This window comes from Falco biarmicus, chromosome W (genome assembly GCF_023638135.1).
Source record: "Falco biarmicus isolate bFalBia1 chromosome W, bFalBia1.pri, whole genome shotgun sequence".
NCBI lineage: Eukaryota > Metazoa > Chordata > Aves > Falconiformes > Falconidae > Falco > Falco biarmicus.
The window spans coordinates 24,147,019-24,168,460 of record NC_079310.1 but is presented as its reverse complement, the minus strand read 5'-3'; the positions used below and the strand labels follow the sequence as shown (position 1 = coordinate 24,168,460).

Genomic DNA, 21,442 nt, shown 5'->3' with positions numbered 1-21,442 from the left:
AGGAGAAAAGAAAGGGGAATTTATGCCATCCTCCTCTTACCTCTCACCCACAAGTTTGCATGCATCCAACACACAAAATAATTCTAGATAAGTGAAACAGAATAGCCAGTGGAAAGGAACCAGGGGAGACAGAAAAGCTCATTATATTTTTTGTTTAGAATCAAAGCATAAAAATTTTAAAAGTAGGATATTATCATTCAAGACTCAGATTCTAAAGGGGAAAAGAAGTCTGTAATAGCTCTATAATAAAAACTGAAGGCTACTATACTTTTGTAGTGTGTTAACTCTGGCTAGACACCAGGTGCCCACCAAACTGCTCTATCACTCCCCCTCCTCAGCTGGACAGGGGGAGAAAAATATAATGAAAGGCTCATGGGTTGAGATAAGGACAGGGAGAGATCATCCCCCAATTACTGTAATGGACAAAACAGATTCAAAGAAATTAAAATTAATTTATTACCAATGAAAATCAGAATAGGGTGATGAGAAATTAAACCAAATCTTAAAACACCTTCTCTCCACCCCTCTCTTCTTCCTGGGCTCAACTTTGCCAATTTTTCTCTACCTCCTCCCCCCAAGTGGTGATGGGGACAGGGAATGGAAGTTGCTGTCAGTACATCATATGTTGTCTCTGCTACTCCTTCCTCCACACACTCTTCCCCTGCTTTAGCGTGGGGTCCCTCCCACAGGAGACAGTCCTCCACAAATGTCTCCAGCGTGGGTCCTTTCCATGGGGTGCAGTCCTTCAGGAACAGACTCTCCAGCATGGGTCCCTCATGGAGTCCCAATTCTTGCCAGCAAACGTCCTCCAGTATGGTCTCCTCTCTCCACCTGGTCCCAGGTCCTGCCAGGAGCTTGCTCCAGGTGGAGATCCTTTCCATGGGGTCACAGCCTCCTTTGGGTGAATCTACCTGCTCCAGCATGGGGTCCTCCACAGACTGCAGGTGGATATCTACTCCACTGTTAACCTCCATGAGCTGCAGGGAGAGAACCTGCCTCACCATGTGTACTGGTTTTAGCTGGGGTAGAGTTAATTTTCTTCATGGTAGCTAGTATGGGGCTGTTTTGGATTTGTGACCAAAACAGTGTTGATGATTCAGGGATGTTTTAGTTATTGTTGAGCAGTGCTTACACAGAGTCAAGGCCTTCTCTGTTTCTCACACTGCCCCACCAGCGAGTAGCCTGGGGGTGCACAAAAAGTTGGGAGGGGACACAGCCAGGACAGCTGACCCCAACTGACCGAAGAGATATTCCATACCATATGACATCATGCTCAGCATATAATCTAGGGGGAAAGCTGGCCAGGGGCCACTGCTTAGGGATTAGTGGGCATTGGTCGGTTGGTGGTGAGCAATTGTTTTTGTCCTGGTTTAAAGCCAGCTGGCAGCTAAGTACCATACAGCTGCTCGCTCACTTCCCACCCCACCCAGAGGGATGGGGAGGAGGATCAGGAAGGAATGTAAAACTCAAGGGTTAAGATAAGAACAATATAATAATTGAAATAAAATAAAATAAAAACAACAACAACAATAATAATAATTAAAAATATAATGAAAAAGAGGGTGAAGGGGAGAGGAATGAAATCCAAAAGGAAGGGAGAAAAGAAAACAAATGATGCACAGTTGCTTACCACCCACTGACCAATGCTCAGCCAGTCTCCGAGCAGTGATCATCAGGCTCCGACCAACTCCCCCCCAGTTTATATACTGAGCATGATGTCCCATGATATGGAATATCCCTTTGACTAGTTCAAGTCAGCTGCCCTGGCTGTGTCCCCTCCCAATTTCTTGTGCCCCTCCAGCCTTCTTGCTGGCAAGGTCTGAGAAACTGAAAAGTCCTTGACTTAGTATAAACATCACCCAGCAACAACTAAAACCATCAGTGTCCTATCAACATTGTTCTCACATCAGAGCCAAAACACAGCACTGCACCAGCTACTAAGAAGAAAATTAACTCTATCCCAGCTGAAGCCAGGACAGTTTTTAATTTCCATCACTTGTCTTTCTTGAGTTTTATTTCTTTTATTTTGTTATTTTTCTTTTCATTACTATTATCACCATCATCATCGTCATACTTTATTTCAATTATTAAACTTTTCTTATCTCAACCCACAAGTTTTCTCACTTTTACCCTTGCAATTCTCTTCCTCCCCATCCTGCTAGGGGGGAGTGAGCAAGTGTCTGTGTGGTGCGCAATTGCCGGTTGGGGTTAAACCACAACAGTCCTTTTTGGCACTTAAGGTGGGGCTCAAAGGGTTTGAGATAATAACAGATTGACCAGAACATATTAGAAATTATTTATATCTGTTAACAGTTGTGTGTCACAATATTGATTCATCTGTTCTCAATATTAGTTTATCTGATCTGCACCATACTTTTTTTTTTTTTTTTTTGCTGTACCTGTTAAAGATTGGTTGGCTTTTGCAGTTTGCTATGCTCTGTAGTGATTAATGATGTTTTGCCTGGGAGGTTTATTACTAAACACTGGCCTTGAGCTTAATCTGGTATTTGGGCTCTGTATTGAATCCATTACTGTACTTCGGGTACCATCTCATGGAGACAAATAACAATTATACTTCTTCCTTTGAGAGGTTTTTTGTGGAGGAAATAGAGAATAGCAACTTTGCTACCTTCTTCTGTGATGTTTTCTCCCTTGTTACAATAACTTCTCCGTATCTTGAACATCCTTGGGTAGTTAAAATACTTCTATTGGTACTTCTTAGGAATATTGCTTCAGTTTTGTCTAAGGTTAACAAGCAATTTAGGAATATGACCAAGGCTCCGTGGCAGTATGGTCATGGGTGGCATGGCATGTAGGAGAATATGGGCAGGTATCTAGAGAACTCACCTCCAATGGTCTGGAATTTCATTCCTGCACATCTACAGGATCTTGATGAAGTGATAGAATACTTAGAAAAAGATGCTGTGGCTATTCCAAAGAGGCACAACTTATCATGCTGTGCTGGGCCCTGGCCAGCATCTACCAAACACTGCTTGATATTATGCAGCAAACACTGCTTGATATTATGCAGCATCCTCAGGAAGAAGAGAGGAAAAACGTACCAACAGACACTATGGCTAAACCAGATACTATATCACTCGCCCCTATAACTAAAAAACAATGGAAGCAGAAGTCAACTCATTTAGTAAAGGATGAAGAAGTTTCTCCTAAGAGGGAGCAGGAGAAAGAATCAGAAGAGGCAGCCTGTTCTGCAGCAGAGCAGTCACAAGAACAGGAAGAGACTGAAATCATAAATGAGACAGAAACCACTCAATCCCTATCCCTAAGTGAGCTGCAAGATATGCAAAAAGATTTTAGCCATCAACCAGGTGAGCTAATTCTCAGCTGGTTACTCTGATGCTGGGATATTGGGGCAGTAGTCAGGAATTAGAGGGTAAGGAAGCCCAGCAGCTGGGATCCCTTGCTAAGGATAAGGCCATTGACAAAGGGATTGGAAAAAAAAGCAGGAGTCCTCAGTCTTTGGTGACAACTCCTGTCAAGCGTGAAAGATACGTATCCCTTCAAGGAAGAACTTGTAAATTCCCAAAGCAAATGGACCACCATTGAGGGAGGTATCCAGTATCTGAGGGAACTAGCCATGGTGGAGGTGATGTATAATGACCTGACATCCAAGACCTGGATGAAATGCAGTGCATGTGGTCTATGTGGCAAAAGTTTGTACGAAATGCACCGATGTCATACACCCATACCCTAGTGATAATGAGCTGGACAGACACAGAGGCAGCAAATATGGGTAGACTGGCCGACAACTCCAAGTATACAAAGATAAACTTGCTCCCTCCATGCGGGCCTGTGTCTCAGCTGTGTACAGACTGACCCAAAAAATGTCTGAGGAAACTGAGAAGGGCAGGTCTTCCTCACACACTCCAACCAAGGCCTTGGCTATTGTCAGCCTTTTTACTGTTCAAGAGAAAGGGTACTGGTTGCACACACCATGTGCACTTTGCGGTTCTTCCTGCGTGACCAGGGGGAGGACATGAAGAAGTGGGATGGTGAACCTACCTGGAGACTAGAAGCTCGGGTACAAGAACTGCAAGGAGAAACAACAGCCAAAATGCATCCATCCAGGAAAATTACTGCTCCAGTGTCTGCTGGGCAGAGTAGAAGGGCTGATCATACTTTTGACCCTGATGAAGGGACTTCTGTTTTGCAGTTACAAAAATCAAGTAATGAAGACTCCAACCAGGAATAGAGGGGCCCTGCCTTTGGGTAGGCAGAGGAAAGGGACAACTGGGTTTACTGGACTGTGTGGGTTTGATGGCTCAGCATATCAGCCCCACATGATTATAAAGCTCTAGTGGACACCAGTGCATAGTGTACTCTAATACCATCAGATTACAAAGGGGCAGAATCCATCTGTACTTCCAGAGTGATGGGAGGATCCCAAGAACTGTCTGTGTTGGAGGCTGAGGTAAGCCTAACTGAGAATGAGTGGCAAAAGCATCCTACTGTGACTGGTCCAAAGGCTCCATGTATCCTTGGCATAGACTACCTCAGGAGAAGGTACTTTAAAGACCCAAAAGGCTACCAGTGGGCTTTTGGTATTGCTGCCTTGAGTACGGAGAAGATTAAAGAGATGTCTAGCTTGCCTGGTCCGTCAGAGGATCCGTCTGTGGTGGGGTTGCTGCAAGTTAAAGAACAACAGGTTCCAATTGCTACCATGACAGTGCAGTGGCAACAATATCGCACCAATTGAGACTCCCTGGTTCCTATCCATAAGCTGATCTGTCAACTAGAGTCAAGGAGTCATCAGTAAGTCTCATTCACACTTTTTTAAAGTGTCATATGGCCAGTGCAAAAATCTAACAGAGAGTGGAAGCTAACAGTGGACTATTGAGGCCTGAACAAAGTCACACTGTCACTGAGCACCACCATACCAGACATGCTAGAACTCCAATATGAACTGGAGTCAAAGGCTGCCAAATGCTATACAACAATTGATATTACAAATCCATTTTTCTCAATCCCTTTGGCAGCAGAGTGCAGACCACAGTTTGCTTTCACTTGGAGGTATCCAGTACACCTGGAATCAACTGCACCAGGGATGGAAACACAGTCCTACAATTTGTCATGGATTGATACAGACTGCACTGGAACAAGGTGAAACTCCTGAACACCTGCAGTATATCGATGCCATCATGTGGGGCAACACAGCAGAGGAAGTGTTTGAGAAGGGGAGAAGAAAAATCCAAATTATTTTCGAAGCTGGTTTTGCCATAAACCAAAGAAAGGTCAAAGGACCTATACAGGAAATTCAGTTTTTAAGAATAAAATGGCAAGATGAGAGTCGTCATATCCCAACGGGTGAGATCAATAAAATAACAGCTATGTCTCCACCAACTAAAAAAAGAAACACAAGCATTCTTAGGAGTTGTGGGTTTTTGGAGAATGCATATTCCAGGTTACAGTCTGATTGTACGCCCTCTCTATCAAGTGACCCAGAAGAACGATTTTGAATGGGGCCCTGAGCACCAGCAAGCCTTTGCACAAATTAAATAGTTCATGCAGTACCACTTGGGCCAATCCAGACAGGACAAGATGTAAAAAACATGCTTTACATTTCATCCAGGGATAAAGGCCTCACTTGGAGCCTCTGGCAGAAAGCACCTAGAAAGACACGAGGTCAACCTTTAGGGGTTTGGAGCTGGGGATACAAAGGATCTGAAGCCTGTTACACTCTAAGTGAAAAAGAAATATTATCAGCATATGAAGGAATTTGAGCTGATTCAGAAGTAATTCATACTGAAGCACAGTTCCTTTTGGCACCTAGATTGTGCTTGGATGGATGTTTAAAGGGAGGGTCCCCTCTACACATCATGCAACTGATGCTACATGAAGTTGGTCGCACTGATCACGCAACAGGCTTGAATGGGAAACCCCGACTGCCCAGGAATCCTGGAAACGGTCATGGACTGGCCAGAAGGTCAAACCTTCAGTGTCACCTGAGGTGACTCATGCTGAAGAGGCCCCAGTGTATAATAAATTACCAGAAAATTAGAAGCAATATGCCCTGTTTACAGATGGAACCTGTCGTACTGTGGGAAAACATTGAAGGCGGAAAGCTGCTCTGTGAAGTCCTACACAGCAAGCTGAAGAAATTGCTGAAGGACAAATAGAATTGAGTCAGTTTGCAGAGGTGAAAGCCATCCAGATGGCTTTAGATATTGCTGGACGAGGAAAATGGCCAAGACTTTACCTCTGTACTGAATCATGAATTGTCTGTGGGGACAAGAAAATGCTCTGTGGGGATGGCTACAGCAATGGAAGCAGAGCAACTGGCAACACAGAGGAAAACCCATCTGGGATTCTGCATTGTGGCAAGATATTGCTGCTTGGTTGGAGAACCAGGTTGTAAAAGTACATCACATCGATGCTCATGTACCCAAGAGCTGGGCCACTGAAGAACATCAAAACAATGAGTAGGTGGAGCAAGCTGCTAGAATTGAAGTGGCTCAGGTGGATCTGAATTGGGAACATAAGGGAGAGCAATTTATTGCTCGATGGGTTCATGCCACATCAGGACATCTAGGAAGGGATGCAACATACAAATAGGCTCATGATCAAGGGGTGGACTTGATTATTGATGCCATTGCACAGGATATTCATGAATGTCAAACGTGCACCATAATAAAACAAGCTAAGCGGCTAAAGCCTTTTTGGTATAGAGAACAATGGCTGAAATATCAATATAGGGAGGCCTGGCAGATTGATTATATCACACTACCATGAACCCACCATGGCAAGCACCATGTGCTTATAATGGTGGAAGTGACTACTGGATGGTTGGAAACATACCCTGTGCCCCATGCCACTGCTCAGAACACTATCCTGGGCCTTGAAAAGCAAGCCTTATGGCAACATGGCACTGCAGAAAGAATTGAATCAGACAATGTGACTCATTTCCAAAACAACCTCATAAACACCTGGGCTAAGGAACATGGCATTGACTGGGTGTATCACATCCCCTGACATGCACCAGCCTCCGGGAAAACTGAATAATACAATGGACTGTTAAAAACTACACTGAGAGTAATGGGTGCTGAGACATTTAAGCATTGGGATACACATTTAGCAGAAACCACTTGGTTAGTTAACACCAGAGGATCTGCCAGTCAACCTGGCCCTGCCCAATCAAAACACCTGCAAACTGTGGAAGGAGATGAAATCCCCTTATTACATATAAGGAACTTGTTGGGAAAAACAGTCTGGGTTATTTCTTCCTCAGGAAAGGATAAACCTACTCAAGGTATTGGTTTTGCTCAACAACCTGGATGCACTTGGTGGGTAATGCAGAAAGATGAAGGAGTCCAATGTGTACCTCAAAGTGATTTAATCCTGGGTGAAAATACTCCATGATTGGAGTTGCATGTTATAGGAATTACTATAGCAGGAACACTTTGTTAGCCAAGCTAAGAGTAAGGGGAGGAGTTCATTGCAATGTTAAACCTTATAACCTAGTCCAAAGAAAACAGAGGTGGAGATTGTAATGGATATACCTTTAAAATGTTGTAACCCATGAGCTACATGTTACAGGAATGACTATAGCAAAACCCACCTGAACCATTGGAGGACAAACCTTACAAGCAGCAATGCAAGTGCAGCAGTGACCCAACCTGAGTTGGCTTTGGTGTCCAGTAACTCCATGCAACACACCTCTCCTGTCCTGAGTGACCGCCATAACAGATGGAGCCCAAAGTCATGGACTAAATTAACTCAATGGACATTTTGTAGACATTTATGGATATTTTACAGGGGTGATCCATAGACTAAGGGAATAAATGATATCTGTGTATTATATCAAAGGATAGGAAGGGGCGTGGTAGTTATTGAGAATGTATTGGATAGTGTGGGACCTGAGCATAACATATATGGTATGGAATAAGGGGTGGAGAATGTGCTAGTTTTGGCTGGGATAGTTAATTTTCTTCACGGTAGCTAGTATGGGGCTACATTTTGGATTTGTGACCAAAACAATGTTGATAATTCAGGGATGTTTTAGTTATTGCTGAGCAGTGCTTACACAGAGTCAAGGCCTTCTCTGCTCCTTATACCACCCCACCAGCAAGTAGCCTGGGGGTGCACAAAAAGTTGGGAGGAGACAGCTGGGACAGATGACTCCAACTGACTAGTGGGATATTCCATACCATATGACATCATGCTCAGCATATAAACTAGAGAGAAATTTGGCCGGGGGCCACTATATGGGGACTGGCTGGGCATCAGTCAGTTGGTGGTGAACAACTGTTTTTCATTTGCATCACTTGTCTGTCTTGGGTTTTATTTGTTGTTGGGGTTTTTTTTGTTATTTTCCTTTTCATTACATCATTATTATTATTATATTTCAATTATTAAACTGTTCTTATCTCAACCCATGAGTTTTCTCACTTTTGCCTTTCCAGTTCTCTTCCCCCCACATCCTGCTGCGGGGCAGGAGTGAGTGAGCTTGGTTGCCAGCTGGTGTTAAACCATAACACCATGGTCTTCACTAAGGCTACAGGGGAATCTCTGCTCCAGCACCTGGAGCACCTCCTCCCCTTGCTTCTTCACTGGCCTTGGTGTCTGCATAATTGTATGTCTCACATTCTCACTCCTCTCTTCTGACTGCTGTTGCATAGCAGGTTTTTTTCCTCCCTTAAATAGGAATATCTAAAAACAGTTTATTGCAGATGTAACCTTATAGCTGTCCTTAAAACACAGTAGCAAAGAGTTTTTAAAAATATAGTCAAAAAAGCCTACAAAAATTCGAGATTCTGAACTGTGTTAAGACAGTACAGGACATTTTCTAATTTGTTCTCTCTCACCTCCTTTTCCATTAGGTTGCATTATTAGGCGAACAATGAAAAAGATTTATGAAGCCTACAGTAGTTAGAGAGGAAAATCATCACATTTTTACAAATAAGTCTGCAAAACTACAGTTTTTTTAATGCTCTACAAAAGTCAGTCCCTCCTTTCAGGAGCCATTCATAGGACTTCCTTTACCTGGGTTTTATAGTGTCTAATAATTCAACGTGAAGGACCAACACAAGCTAGGAAGTTGTAGAACTTCATTCTCTTCCCCTCCAGTTAACTGTCCCTATAATCTTTCAAGATAAGATTTCTTTGGAATTTCAGCATATTGGGAAAAAAAAAAAGTTGCATTCAATTTTTATTCTTTTAAAACTTGAGCCTTGCTTTCATAGAAAATAAGGCTTACACAATCAAGCTAAAAGCAAGGAAATGGATATCTCACGTAGCCTTCTCGCATTGGTTCCTGTTCATAGCAAATCAGCATCAGAAAGGCTGGATGACCATCAATGTCTAGCAAAACAGTGCTAAAGAGTGCTCATGAGTACACAGCACTGGAACAAAAATTAGACATTGCTTTTGAGAATACATATGCTGACAGTGATACAAATTTAGAAGTTCATCACTAGGACAGAACTGTATTATGCAAAATTCCTGTTTAGAACAGGCTACTGTTAAAAATATCATGTTTCTGCAAGTTGTGTTAAGCTCTATAAATAAGTCTTTTTTTCCCCATTTGAGAGTTTTCACTAGCCTTTGTATATGAATTGACCTTTTAAAAATCACTTTTAGTTGCATTAGACATGCAGCACGTCAGATGCTTTCACAGTTGAATGCTGCTTACATTTGAAGAAATGTCTTCCATAGTAAAATTCAAACTCATTAAATGATTTATCTTTTTTCAGTGTTCCATTCACTTGCAACAATCTGGCTGCTAAACTGTTACTTCTGTCTGGATCTCATCAATATTTAGTCCAGCCACCTTTTTTCTTAATTTAATATTTTCCAGCCAAAGGAGAACCTGCTTTCCTAAAAGGCAAAGGGCCTGTGACCCTACAGCTACAAAAAGCTGACTTTACATACTGAAGCTATATAACCAAATTAAAAATAAAGCTTTCTTGTACTAGCAAAGTGTTCCTAGTCTTTGTAGGTCATAAGATCAGACAATATAAATACAAAACTACTAGGATTATCACTGAATTCTTAATTATTCTCCATTTCATTTAAGACTGTTTTAAGAGAGTTTGCAAACTATGACACTGTTAGAATCTAAGTTCAAATATATGCAAATATAAGTTTGATAAATTGAGAACAAAGGTAATGGACACACGTATACACTTATTTATATAAAGCAGCCCAGAACTAAATACTATAAACTTTATTTAAATATAATTACATCAGGATACAAACAAAGATAAGATTAGGAGTGTATTCAAAGTAGACTGTCAACTGACTCACTAATAGGAAAAGTGTTAGATTAAGAAGCAATGTTTAGAACCATCCTTTGATATGCAATATATTCTAAACATTACATCTCTTGAATAGTAAATGCTCCTACACCTGTAATTGTGACAGCAACCATAATCCATGTTACAAAAAATAGACTGTAGAAAACCAACATCAAAGTAGTGACTGACCAAGGATTAAAAATAAGTGTAATTGATTACTTATCAAAACTTTCATACATCTCTCTCCAAAACGTCCAGTACTGTCAAATATTAGAGACCAAATCTTACACTAGTGAAATGCCAGGACTGATCCCATATGTCAGTTCTTAACCTTTTTATTATAATAAAAAAGTCTTTTAATAAGTAGAAATGCCCTTCAACTTGCAATATGATCTGAATTATCAGTCTTCGTAATTGGAAAAAAGGACTGGGACAGCTATAAATGGTTATACAGTAAAAAACAAGGCTTTAACTTGCTCATGTTTTTACACACACATGAAGTTGAATATTATTACATAACAAGACATGCTATATTACCATCAGCAGAACAAGTTATTAACTAGCTAACACTGTCACACTATGCAGTGACAGTATATATCATAGAGAAACCTATATTTAGTAATGAAACTTAACTAAAGCTAGAGTCTCACAAGAAAAAATCCTGTACATCATTGTCAAGTTCTTAAGACATTTAACTTTTCTATCAAATAAGCTTCTCAAAGTGCCATTCCTTCAGTATGTAATTCTTAATAGTTCCATTACAAAAATATGTATTGTCAAGAGCGTAGCAAAGTTTTTACTGCTCAGATGACAACACACAAATTTGGTGAAAAAAAATCTCCAGTTTTAATTTACTATTGAAATTTTTAAAAGCTCATCTACCCCTAAAGAGAAGTCACATATCACTTCTCTGCTAATAAGCAATATTGTCTTCTGCTTGCAGTTTAGAAAGGTGACAGTTCAAAACAGTTTTACAATAATATTCAACTGTATTAACAGTAGAACAAACTTTACGCAAAGAACTTCAGCTGTTTTTCCTTTTATAGTGTGTCACTTTTCTTGCAAATTATTTCAAGTTCATAAATTTGACAGTATATTGCAGAAGATCATAGGACTTCAATTAAATAGGTGATCACCGAATCCAATAAAGAATGATCAACAAAGACCAGTGATACTCCTAATATCCAAAGGAAAACATTACTTAATGAATTTTCCAGAAAGTATATCTTCAACAGGTTGAACAATGGTTAAGATTTACGACAATATTAAATTGCTTAAACTTAAAATCAGAGTTTCCATTGCAAGGGTACTGCTTCATATTTCCTTACAGACATGGAAATTACCTTTTACAGCATAAAAAGGTTTTCTTCCTCCTCCTCCTCCTCACAAAAGCACACCCCTTTAAGTCCAAAAAGAAAAGAGTCTATGAAGCTACATTAGAAGAAAAAAAGCAGTTACCAGCAAAGAGTTCTTCTCTATCATCATCTGGCATGAATTCTGCTGGCTTTGGACCATTAGAGTTTGTGCTGAGGTCTTCTGCAGGAAGACTTGCTAGCTCTGGAGATGAAGAACTTGACTGTTATAAAAAGAGGAAAAAAAAATGAAATAGCAGAGAACCAGTTGTCACATATCAGTATATAAGTATTGCAGTAAACATTCTTTCATTACAAAGAAACAAAGCAAGATGATGTACAGAAAGGAAACCCAATCAACTATTTCCATTCCCTATTCTTAGTGGGATAACAATAAACAAAGGATACAAACTAGTCAGCAGCTCTTTTCATTTCTGTCAGAAAAAATAATAAATACCCATTTCCTCGAGCATAATTTACATGAAAAACTACTACAGAAATATCTAGAATAAGTATATTAGCATTCTGAATGTAGTTTCATTATGAAGGTCCTTTTGGAAAGGCTTATATTTAGATTACGTTTAGTAATTTTTTCTATGTTAAAAAAAAGTCTCCAAGTGCTCCATACCAGTTTTTCAGAGATTAAGTGAACATGTTAGCTCCATTCAAACAATACACAGCTGCTTGCAGCCATAAGAAATTTCAAAGTTTCATTTATTTTTACTGTTCATAATATATATGAAATTTATATTTTGTTGGAACAAAGTTAGGCGAGTTAACAAAATTTCTTATAAAGCAAATGCTAACACTGAAGCTATTTTAATAGAATTATTAGCAATGTTACAGCTTTTTCACTGCTTAGCTTAGCCAAATTATAGGTAAAAACAGAACAGTATATCTTCTGTGAAGTGCAAAAAGAAGGGGGGGGGAAGGAGGGGGGCAAGAACAGAAATTAATCACACAAAAAGCAAGGAGCCAGCTCCAAGATTAAAACAGTTAGGAACCCTCTCAAAGCACCATAACCTTCACATAAATTGGTTTTGGACCTCACTGTCACCTGCCATGCTCTCCTCTCTAGTTAATCAGCAAACATACATATGGTCAGGATTAAGTCAGCTCTGGTTTTATTTTAATAGAGCTGCTACTGCCATTTAGAAACAGCTAGTTCGTGAATATTATAGGACTACAACACCACAACAATACTAAAATATATACATTTAATTAGAGCCACACCATGAAATAATCGTTCTTCTCTGGACTAAGGTGCCCTGTACACTTAAGTTAAACAATCTAGCTTTAAGCTAGGGAGAAGTTCAGACTCAATCTTCGTGATCTCTTCCTTCCAAATTTGCTAGAAATTCACAAGAGCAAGGTTCTTTCCTAAGCACTCTAGTTGATTAAAAGTAAAAAAAGCTTTTGTCTTCAAAGTTTCTCTTTAAGCAATGAGGCTTCCCTTTGCGACTTAATTACTTTCTTCCAAATAAAATGACTACAAAAACAAAGCAGCACAATAGAACGGTCAACCAAACCACTCAATACAGAGAAAGGGCATTTCTTCACCAGTTCTTCCAGCTATAGTTTTCAGTAACTATTTTTAATTGTTAAGATGAGGAATTTTCATTGTTATAGTGTGGATTAGATATTAATTCTATCACATCTCTTGGGAGTTTAATTCAAGAGCACATCAATAAAGAAATTATTTATGTTTTATTGCAGTTTTTCTGAAAGTATAAAACTAGACTCTCCAATAATACACACTGTATCACAGAGATGTAAAGAAGTCTATTAAAATAGATCCTGACAACTGCAGGTTCACAAATCATATAATTTGTTATTCCTTCACAGTATTTTTCCACAGATTTTTTTGTTGGTAGCATTGCACAGATTATCTATAAAAAGAAAAAAAACCCCCAAAATTTTTAAGCTACTTCAGAGAAGGCAAGTGTCTTTAAAAAATACATTTAAGAGCCTCTTTACTTATTGACCTTTCTAAGGACAAGCAACAGTCAGAGCAAAACAAAGAAATACACACTGATGTTATTACTGTAAAGGTCAGAGAAAGGAAACTTCAGGAAATGTGGAACACAATTTTCTTTTTAAAAACTATACACAAAGAACAAAATTTTTCCATAAGTCATTAGCACAGGTGAAACACGTCCACAACTTAGAAAAAGGCTCCCACTTTAACGAATATATGAGCATTTTTCAGAACTAGGAAGTATTTACACATTCAGTTGTATTGGTTGGGTTTTTTTTATTAGACTCCTGACATGGAAAGTAAGACTGGTTTATAGATGTATTCACCACACATTTTTAGATCTTTCAGATTCTTGATTTCTCTGAACAATTGCAGGTGTGATACCTGGAGAGAGACTTTTCCGTGGGTTTTTTTGACAGGAGAAAGACTTCAGGGGAAACGACCGAGTCCACGCGGGGCTGAGAGTCCCGGAGGGCCCCTGGCGAGGCAACTCTCCTCACCAAAAGGCAAGAGCCAAGGAGCTGCTGCTCTCAAAGAGAACGACGAGGGCCACAGCCCGAGGCCGAAATGGGGGTGGGAATGGACCCCCAGTAGTCAAGGAGGGCCTGATGGGCGCCGGCACCATCACATTCCACCGCGGAGGTCTAGGCAATGGCTGGGCCCCGCAGTAATAGACTACGCCGGAGAAAGAGAGAGGGCGACTGCAAGATAAGCGGGCTCTCACCTCCAAGGTGGATACGGGGCTAGCAAAGACGTTCTTGCCATCCTCCAGCACCTCGAAGTCGGCGGGACGTACCTCCACCAATAGCGGAATCTCTCTCTGCGCCGCCATCTTCCCCTCCAGCCTGGGTCACCAGTCCCAGCCTCCTGCTCTCACGTGACAACCCGACCCCCGCCTCCTCGCACCACGTGATTGGAAGAGCTAGGAAGGGAGGCGGGGGAAAAAGGGGTAGTACGCACGCCTGCATCTCTGTGGCTCCCTTTTTTCCTGCTGCTGTGGGCGGGTATCACTGCGGTTGGATTGGGGTGGTGCTAGTTTCTCCTATTGTTGGGATCGTGTGTGTCCGCTGTCTGTCCATTTTCCCCCGCCTCCTTTCCCCCCCCTCCGGTAGGGCAAGATGGGAACGGAGAACTAGAGGGAGAGGGTTAGCGTGTACCTGGCCCGTGTCCGCGCCCGCCGAAGGCTGCCAGCCCTTGGGCTTGGGTACGCGGGCTCCGTGTCGCGGGGGGCTGTGTGCCCGCAGAGCAACCTTTTGACCCTGACCAGGGTGGGCTCTATGGAAGCACTGGGGTGGCTGTGTACCTGCATGGGCCTGGCTGGGATTGACTTACCTGGTATGAGCAAACCTATAGATATAAATTCATCCATCAATTGGGTTACATCATTAACAGTGCATCATTGCAAGCAAATTGCTGAACTTTTGGTTTCCCTCTCCATCCTATGAAAGGAGACAGCTGTAGGTGTACTGTTAGAGCATCTAGATAAGTTGAGAAACTGGATGTTTGCTGGTAGCTGTGATTTGAAATCGTCACTGTGATAAAACAGTTTAATAAGGCTGGTCATTTTTGTTTAAATCCAGCAAAGTCTTCCTTCTCATAAAACACAAAGTCTGTGTCCCAAAATATTTGTATTTTAGGAATCTCATCCATCTATACATGGTTGTTATTGTCACAAAAATTTTGAAACTGGTCAATGCCAACTGAAGAGAAAGGCTAGGACACAAAGTATAGAATTACAAGAGTATCCTTTATTCATGCATGAGGTGTCCCATCCAAACTAAGGCACCCTGAATGTGGTTTTACATATGGTTCTTATATGTTTCAACCGTTCAGGTACAACATGATTTGATCAATCACTACTTAATGCACACTTGCTGTTTTGCAAAGCAACTATAATTTTATGGCATGTGCTGGTTTTGGCTGGGATAATTTTCTTCTTGGTAGCTAGCACAGTGCTGTGTTTTGGATTTGTGAACAAGTGTTGATAATTCAGGGATATTTTTCGTTATTGCTCAGCAGTACTTACACAGAGTCAAGGCCTTCTCTGTTTCTCACACCACCCTGCCAGCGAGTAGTTGGAAGAGGACACAGCTGGGACAGCTGACCCCAACTGACCATAGAGATACTCCATATCATATGACATCATGCTCAGCATGGGGGAAGAAGGAGGAAGAGGAGATGGTTACTTCCCAAATAACCATTACGCATGATGGATCCCTGCTTTCCTGGAGGTGGCTGAACATCTGCCTGCCCATGGGAAGTAGCGAATGAATTTCTTGTTTTGCTTTGCTTGCATGCACAGCTTTAGCTTTACCTATTAAACTGTCTTTATCTCAATCCATGATTTTTCTCACGTTTACTCTTTCAATTCTCTCCCCCATCCCACCAGGGGCAAGTGAGCAAGTGGCTGTGTGGTGCTTAATTGCTGGCTGGGGTTAAACCACAACAGGCATCATCATGCATCTGCTTCTTTCTTGATCTAGACATCCCTGGAGTCAGTCTTGCTACAGTTACTTATTTATGATGCCAGATAATGGGAGAGTTTCACAAAGGTGTTAGAGGAGCTAGGATGCTGGCATTAACTTTCGGTAGTCCAGGGGTATCCTTTATTCTTCAGGCTGTCCTCCTCCTTGCAATGACCTGGGGTCCTTTAGTCATGCTTACTTAATCATGACTGTTCTGTGTACAATGTAAAATATATATATATATCTCTTAAGAAAGTTCATACGATTCCATACTATAAAGACTAATTGGTACAATATTTAGGGAATAAGGTTTTCCTAACATTATCCTGAGTAATCTCATTTCTTTCAACAGAACTGAAATGGATAAAGCACAGCTACTTACATGGTTTAAAATAAGATCTTTCTCAGGGAGTGAGGATTAAAAGTATTGTCTTGTTCTTGCAGACCAGTCATTTAACCAAGTGCAGTAGTATTCACAATCACTAAAGCAGTATTTCTCATGTAAATAAAATATTTGCAGGCCATCTCCCTACATTACTATTTCTAAATTGCTCTTCTTTTTCTCCCTGTGACTTAGCTCACAAATTCTTAAATTCTTCCAAAAAGTCAGATGTCAATAGTGTCTGATAGTAAGCATTAGCTAATATACCTACAGTTCATTTGAACTGTTATTGTTGTTTCTTGTGGATAACTGACTAGCTGAAAAGGGTCACATAGACATAGTCCAGCTGGCTGGACAAAAATGCACATCGCTCTCAGCTTATCTGAAGTAAAGCAAAATACACTGTCTTTGGCTGTCCTTGTTACACAGTAACAGGAAGATTTTGGTGGGAAAAGAATGTTGCAGGTGGGAACAGAAAACTACAGAAGAGAAACTAGGGGCGGGCTTGGTATTTAGGCAACTAACCAATAATGAGCTTAACTTTTGTAATATGTATGAGCTAATTATAACAAGGCATAAAAGGTGACTGTAAGAGACAATAAACGAAGTCTGCTGATCACTCATATTGAGCGACTGTGTCTTCCCTCCGTCACGACAGTTTCTGTTATATTCAAGACAAGCTTTTAAAGGTATCTTTTGAGTTTCAGTTTTATCAAAGTACAGCATTCATCCACTCAGCACTTTATGAGGACTTTATTAATATTTGCTGCATTAAAGTTAATTTCTAAACTTTGTCCAATGGAGAACAGGAAGAATGAGTCTTATTCTACAGACTGCAACCTCTTGGGGCAAAGGCTGCATCTCTCCAGCATTTGCAAAGTGCCTAATAAGAACTAAAAGGAAAGGATACAGTCTATTTTCTTTCAGCCTCTTTCCAATCACATTGTGAGAAAGTGATAAATATATAAATAGAAATCTGTCTCATCTTGAAATTATTGAAACTTCATGCATAATTTTGTCTGTACTGCTCAAGCTTGACATGTAAGAAGTTGTTGTGAAGAATTCTCTCCTTGGAGATTCTGACTGCTGAGTTTAGAAAGAATGTCTCTCATTCCTGCTGACATCTGAGGAAGTTTCAGGCCCCATTTCTTGGCAGGAGGTCATTGAGTAAGACCTTACAGATCTGCCACTCACTAAATTTGTGCTTTGGGACTCCGAATTACCAATTGCAAATAACAAAAAAGTTTTCAAATAAAATAAATTTATTACATTGGAAGTTCTAACAAAAGGGAAAATATATCTTCTTACACTAATAAATGTAGATGGAAAAGGAACAGGCAAACTTTTAGGTATTTCATCAGGTCTGAAAAAGTTGTCCACTACTCTAATAAAAGATGCATCTTGAGACCAACATAGCTATGACACAATTACTGTAAGATATAATAGCTTGCTTCTCATTTATCAGATTTGATAGTATTTTTAAGTTTCCTGGGTATGGGACATTTTACAGCATATCCATGTTTCCTTTTTCTTCACAAAATAAAAATAGTAGTGACACTTAGGTTATGTAGATATGAGATGACTTATACTCTATGCACATTTTTATTCTTAAACTCAACCCATTGCTCTTTATTACATCTCTAAATAATTTTCAGAGTTCTTTTTAAGATGTAAAAATGTAGACTAAGAAACTGAAATAAACTATTCCAAATACACAAACATTTTTCATCCAGAAGCATACTTCTCTGGTCTCTAAGTTTTTTGTGGATGACACTATTGTTATATTCTTACTACCTTTCTAATTTTTTGTAGTATTCATGTTTTTCTATTCTGTTTCTGGAAGCTTCTTAAATAACTGGCACATACACATTTTATCTAGAAGTTATGATTCAAGCATTTTGGGAATAATTGTGTACCCTTTGACATTAAACCATTAAAATGAAATATTTTAGTTGCTGTGATTAGGAAAATCAAATAATATATACAATATTCTTTAAATTTCTGGCAATTATACTAATTTAGCATAGCACTAGGTGTTTAATGGTTTTCCACTAGACTGACTAGTTTTTTGACTTTCACCTTTGTGGGTTTTCAGAGAACAGATGAAAACTGGAGGAGTTCTTGGCCCATTAACCGCTTAGGCCTTTATATGCTTTGGAACCTGTACCAAACTACTGATAGTTTGGTTAAGGGGTTGAGTGCATCCGTCACAGTGGCGTGCTACAATTGATAGTGCTAATGCATTTTTTTCAATTCCTTTGGTAGCAAAATGCAACCCACAGAGTGCTTTCATGTGGAGGGGTGTCCAATACACCTGGAATTGTTACAGAAGGGTTAAGGTTTAATCCTAAGAATTTAGAAGTAGTCATGCATCCCAGGTTCGAATAGTTAGTGTGAAGGTACCTTGTTTGTTTGAAACTAATATTTCTATACTTGTAAGCAATAAATTCATGTTCTAACAAAGAGGTAGCCCTGGAGGATGAAGGAAAACCAGCCCAAGGCCAGTGATTCCAGGCCAAGAAAGAGACTGAGATGACCTGGTTTAAGACCATATATGGGGACTACAAAGGAGAACTCTGGCCAACTGAATAGAGGAGTGGGCAGATTTGCAGACCCTTGAGACCACCGAAGACCCCCACACTGGACAACTGGGCATGTGAGAGGGGGAGGTTGAATATTATGATTAGTTTGGGGCAATCTAATAAATACTTATGTCTTTTCTGGGAAATTTGTTCAATATGTATACATGTACTGCATAAAAAGAACTACCTGAGAGAAGGAAGCCATGAACGTTAGGTGGAATGATCCCCCATGCATCCAGCACCACAATAAAGAATGCCTGCTTCTTAATGCTACATTGGTGTTAAGGAGTTTTCTTATTCCTGATTTCAATGACAGAATTAGCTGTCCCAGGGGTGGAAGCAGAGCCCTACCATTTGTCATAGACTAATCCAAACTGTACTGGAAAAGGGTGATGCCCCTGAACATCTGCAATACATAAATGATATCATCGTGTGGGGCAACAAGGCAGAAGAAGTATTTGAGAAAGGAAAAAGAGTAATTCAGATTCTTCTGAAAGCTGGTTTTTCCATAAAGAAAAGCAAGGTCAAGGGACCTGCACAGGAGATTCAGTTCTTGGGAATAAAATGGCAGGATGGACATCATCATGTGCCTATGGATGTGGTCAACAAGATAGCAATTATGTCTCCACCAGCCAACAAGAAGGAAACACAAGCTTTCCTAGGCCTTGTGGGGTTCTGGAGAATGCATATTCCAGGTTATAGTCAGCCTGTGAGCCCTCTCTATTGAGTAACCCAAAAGAAGAGATCAAACAGGAGATTGCTTGTGCGGTAGCTCTTGGGCCTGTCTGAACAGGAGCAGCTGTGCAAAATGTACTCTACACTGCAGCTGGGGAGCATGGTCTCACCTGGAGCCTCTGGCAGAAAACATCAGGGGAAAATTGAGTTCAGCCATTAGGGTTTTGGAGCTGAGGGTATTGAGGATCAGAAGTCCACTACAACCCAACTGAAAAAGAGATACTAGCAGCATATGAGGGGGTTTGAGTTACTTTGGAAGTTGTTGGTGTTATAGATTTCCTAATAAGTTAAGATTGATTGACTTTATTTGATTGATTATTTGATTTTATAAAATCAATCATGTAATAGAAATATAGAAGGATAAGAAATATATTTTAATGAAACTTATTGTTATAGTAAAAAGCTGCTATAAAAAATCCTCTGTACAGCCCCGTACCAAGGCCGGAGGAATTGGTCAGAATCACCTAGTAGGAATGTTTAGAACTTAGATAACAGACTTAAGATTTTAGATGATTGTTTATATGTAACCTAGGAGGATGTACTAAAATGTCAAAATGAGAATTTATGTGGACTGGGAAGAGTCGAGTGAAGCAACCCATAGTTGCTGGCCAAGAAACAGTTACCTTAAGTGAAAGGTAATTCCGGCAGGGGGAGATCGAGACCACCGACTCATATACCACCTACCCAAATCATACCCCAGACCCATTTCCGGACCTTTCTAACCTTTATTGCGCAGAATCGGATATGGGAGGAGAGTATGTTAATGATTTATGGGAAACCTTATGATTATGCATGAATACTTAATGAATATGTATGAATGAGTTTTATATAAGGTGTATGATTTTGAACCATGGTGTGCGTCGATCGTGAGGGAACTCACTCACGCACCCGGCCGTCAATAAAGAAGTGTCTGCTTATCTACATCACATTGGTGTCGATAAGTTCTTCATTCCGAGATTTCGGTAACATTGGTACAGAAGCACATCTCCTTTTGGCACCACGATTGCCTGTGCTACACTGGATGTTTGAAGGAAACATCCCCTATACACATCATGCAACCAGCGCTACACGGAGTAAGTGGATAGTGTTGATCACACAACGAGATTGACTGGGGAAACCCAACTGCCCAGGAATCCTGAAAGAAATCATAGACTGGCCAGAAGGAAGAGATTTTGGAGCATTGCCTGAGGAGGTAGCTCGTGCCCAAGAGGCACCACCATAGAATGAGTTGTTAGAAGATGAAAAGTGTTATGCTTTGTTTACTGATGGATCCCATCATGTGGTAGGAAAGCATCTGAAGTGGAGATCTGCTGTGTGGAGTCCCACACGACAAGTTGTTGAGGCCACTGAAGGAGAAGATGCATCAAGTCAGTTTGCAGAAGTGAAAGCCATCCAACTAGCCCTAGACATTACTGAACGAGAAAAGTGGCCAGTACTCTATACTGACTCCTGGATGGTGGCTAATGCCCTATGGGGGTGGCTACAGCAGTGGAAGAAGACCAATTGGCAGAGCAGGGGTAAACCCATCTGGGCTGCTGCATTGTGGCAGGACATCACTTCTCAGATAGAAAACATGGCTTTAAAGGTATGTCATGATAGGTGCTCACATGCCCAAAAGCCATGTCACTGAGGAACATCAACACAATCAACAGGTAGACATGATATGGAGAAATAGTGTGAAATGGGGACAATGGA

At 40.6% G+C, this 21,442-nt stretch overlaps 1 protein-coding gene across 5 annotated transcripts in view; it reads right to left on the bottom strand.

Annotated features, from left to right (window-relative positions):
- LOC130141866 (sorting nexin-2-like) overlaps window positions 1-14,664 on the bottom strand; it is a 49,340-nt gene extending 34,676 nt beyond the window's left edge. For 2 of the 5 annotated variants that reach the window (XM_056323109.1, XM_056323108.1), the window contains exons 1-2: window positions 14,308-14,656; window positions 11,712-11,829 (exon numbers count right to left, since the gene is read on the bottom strand). In XM_056323109.1, coding sequence (XP_056179084.1) covers window positions 11,712-11,829; window positions 14,308-14,415 — 226 coding nt within the window. In that variant the 5' untranslated portion in view covers window positions 14,416-14,656. Of the gene's footprint in view, window positions 1-11,711; window positions 11,830-14,307 lie in introns of all 5 variants that reach the window. The other 3 variants (XM_056323106.1, XM_056323107.1, XM_056323105.1) reach the window with 3 other exon arrangements.
- Window positions 14,665-21,442: the final 6,778 nt, after the last annotated feature.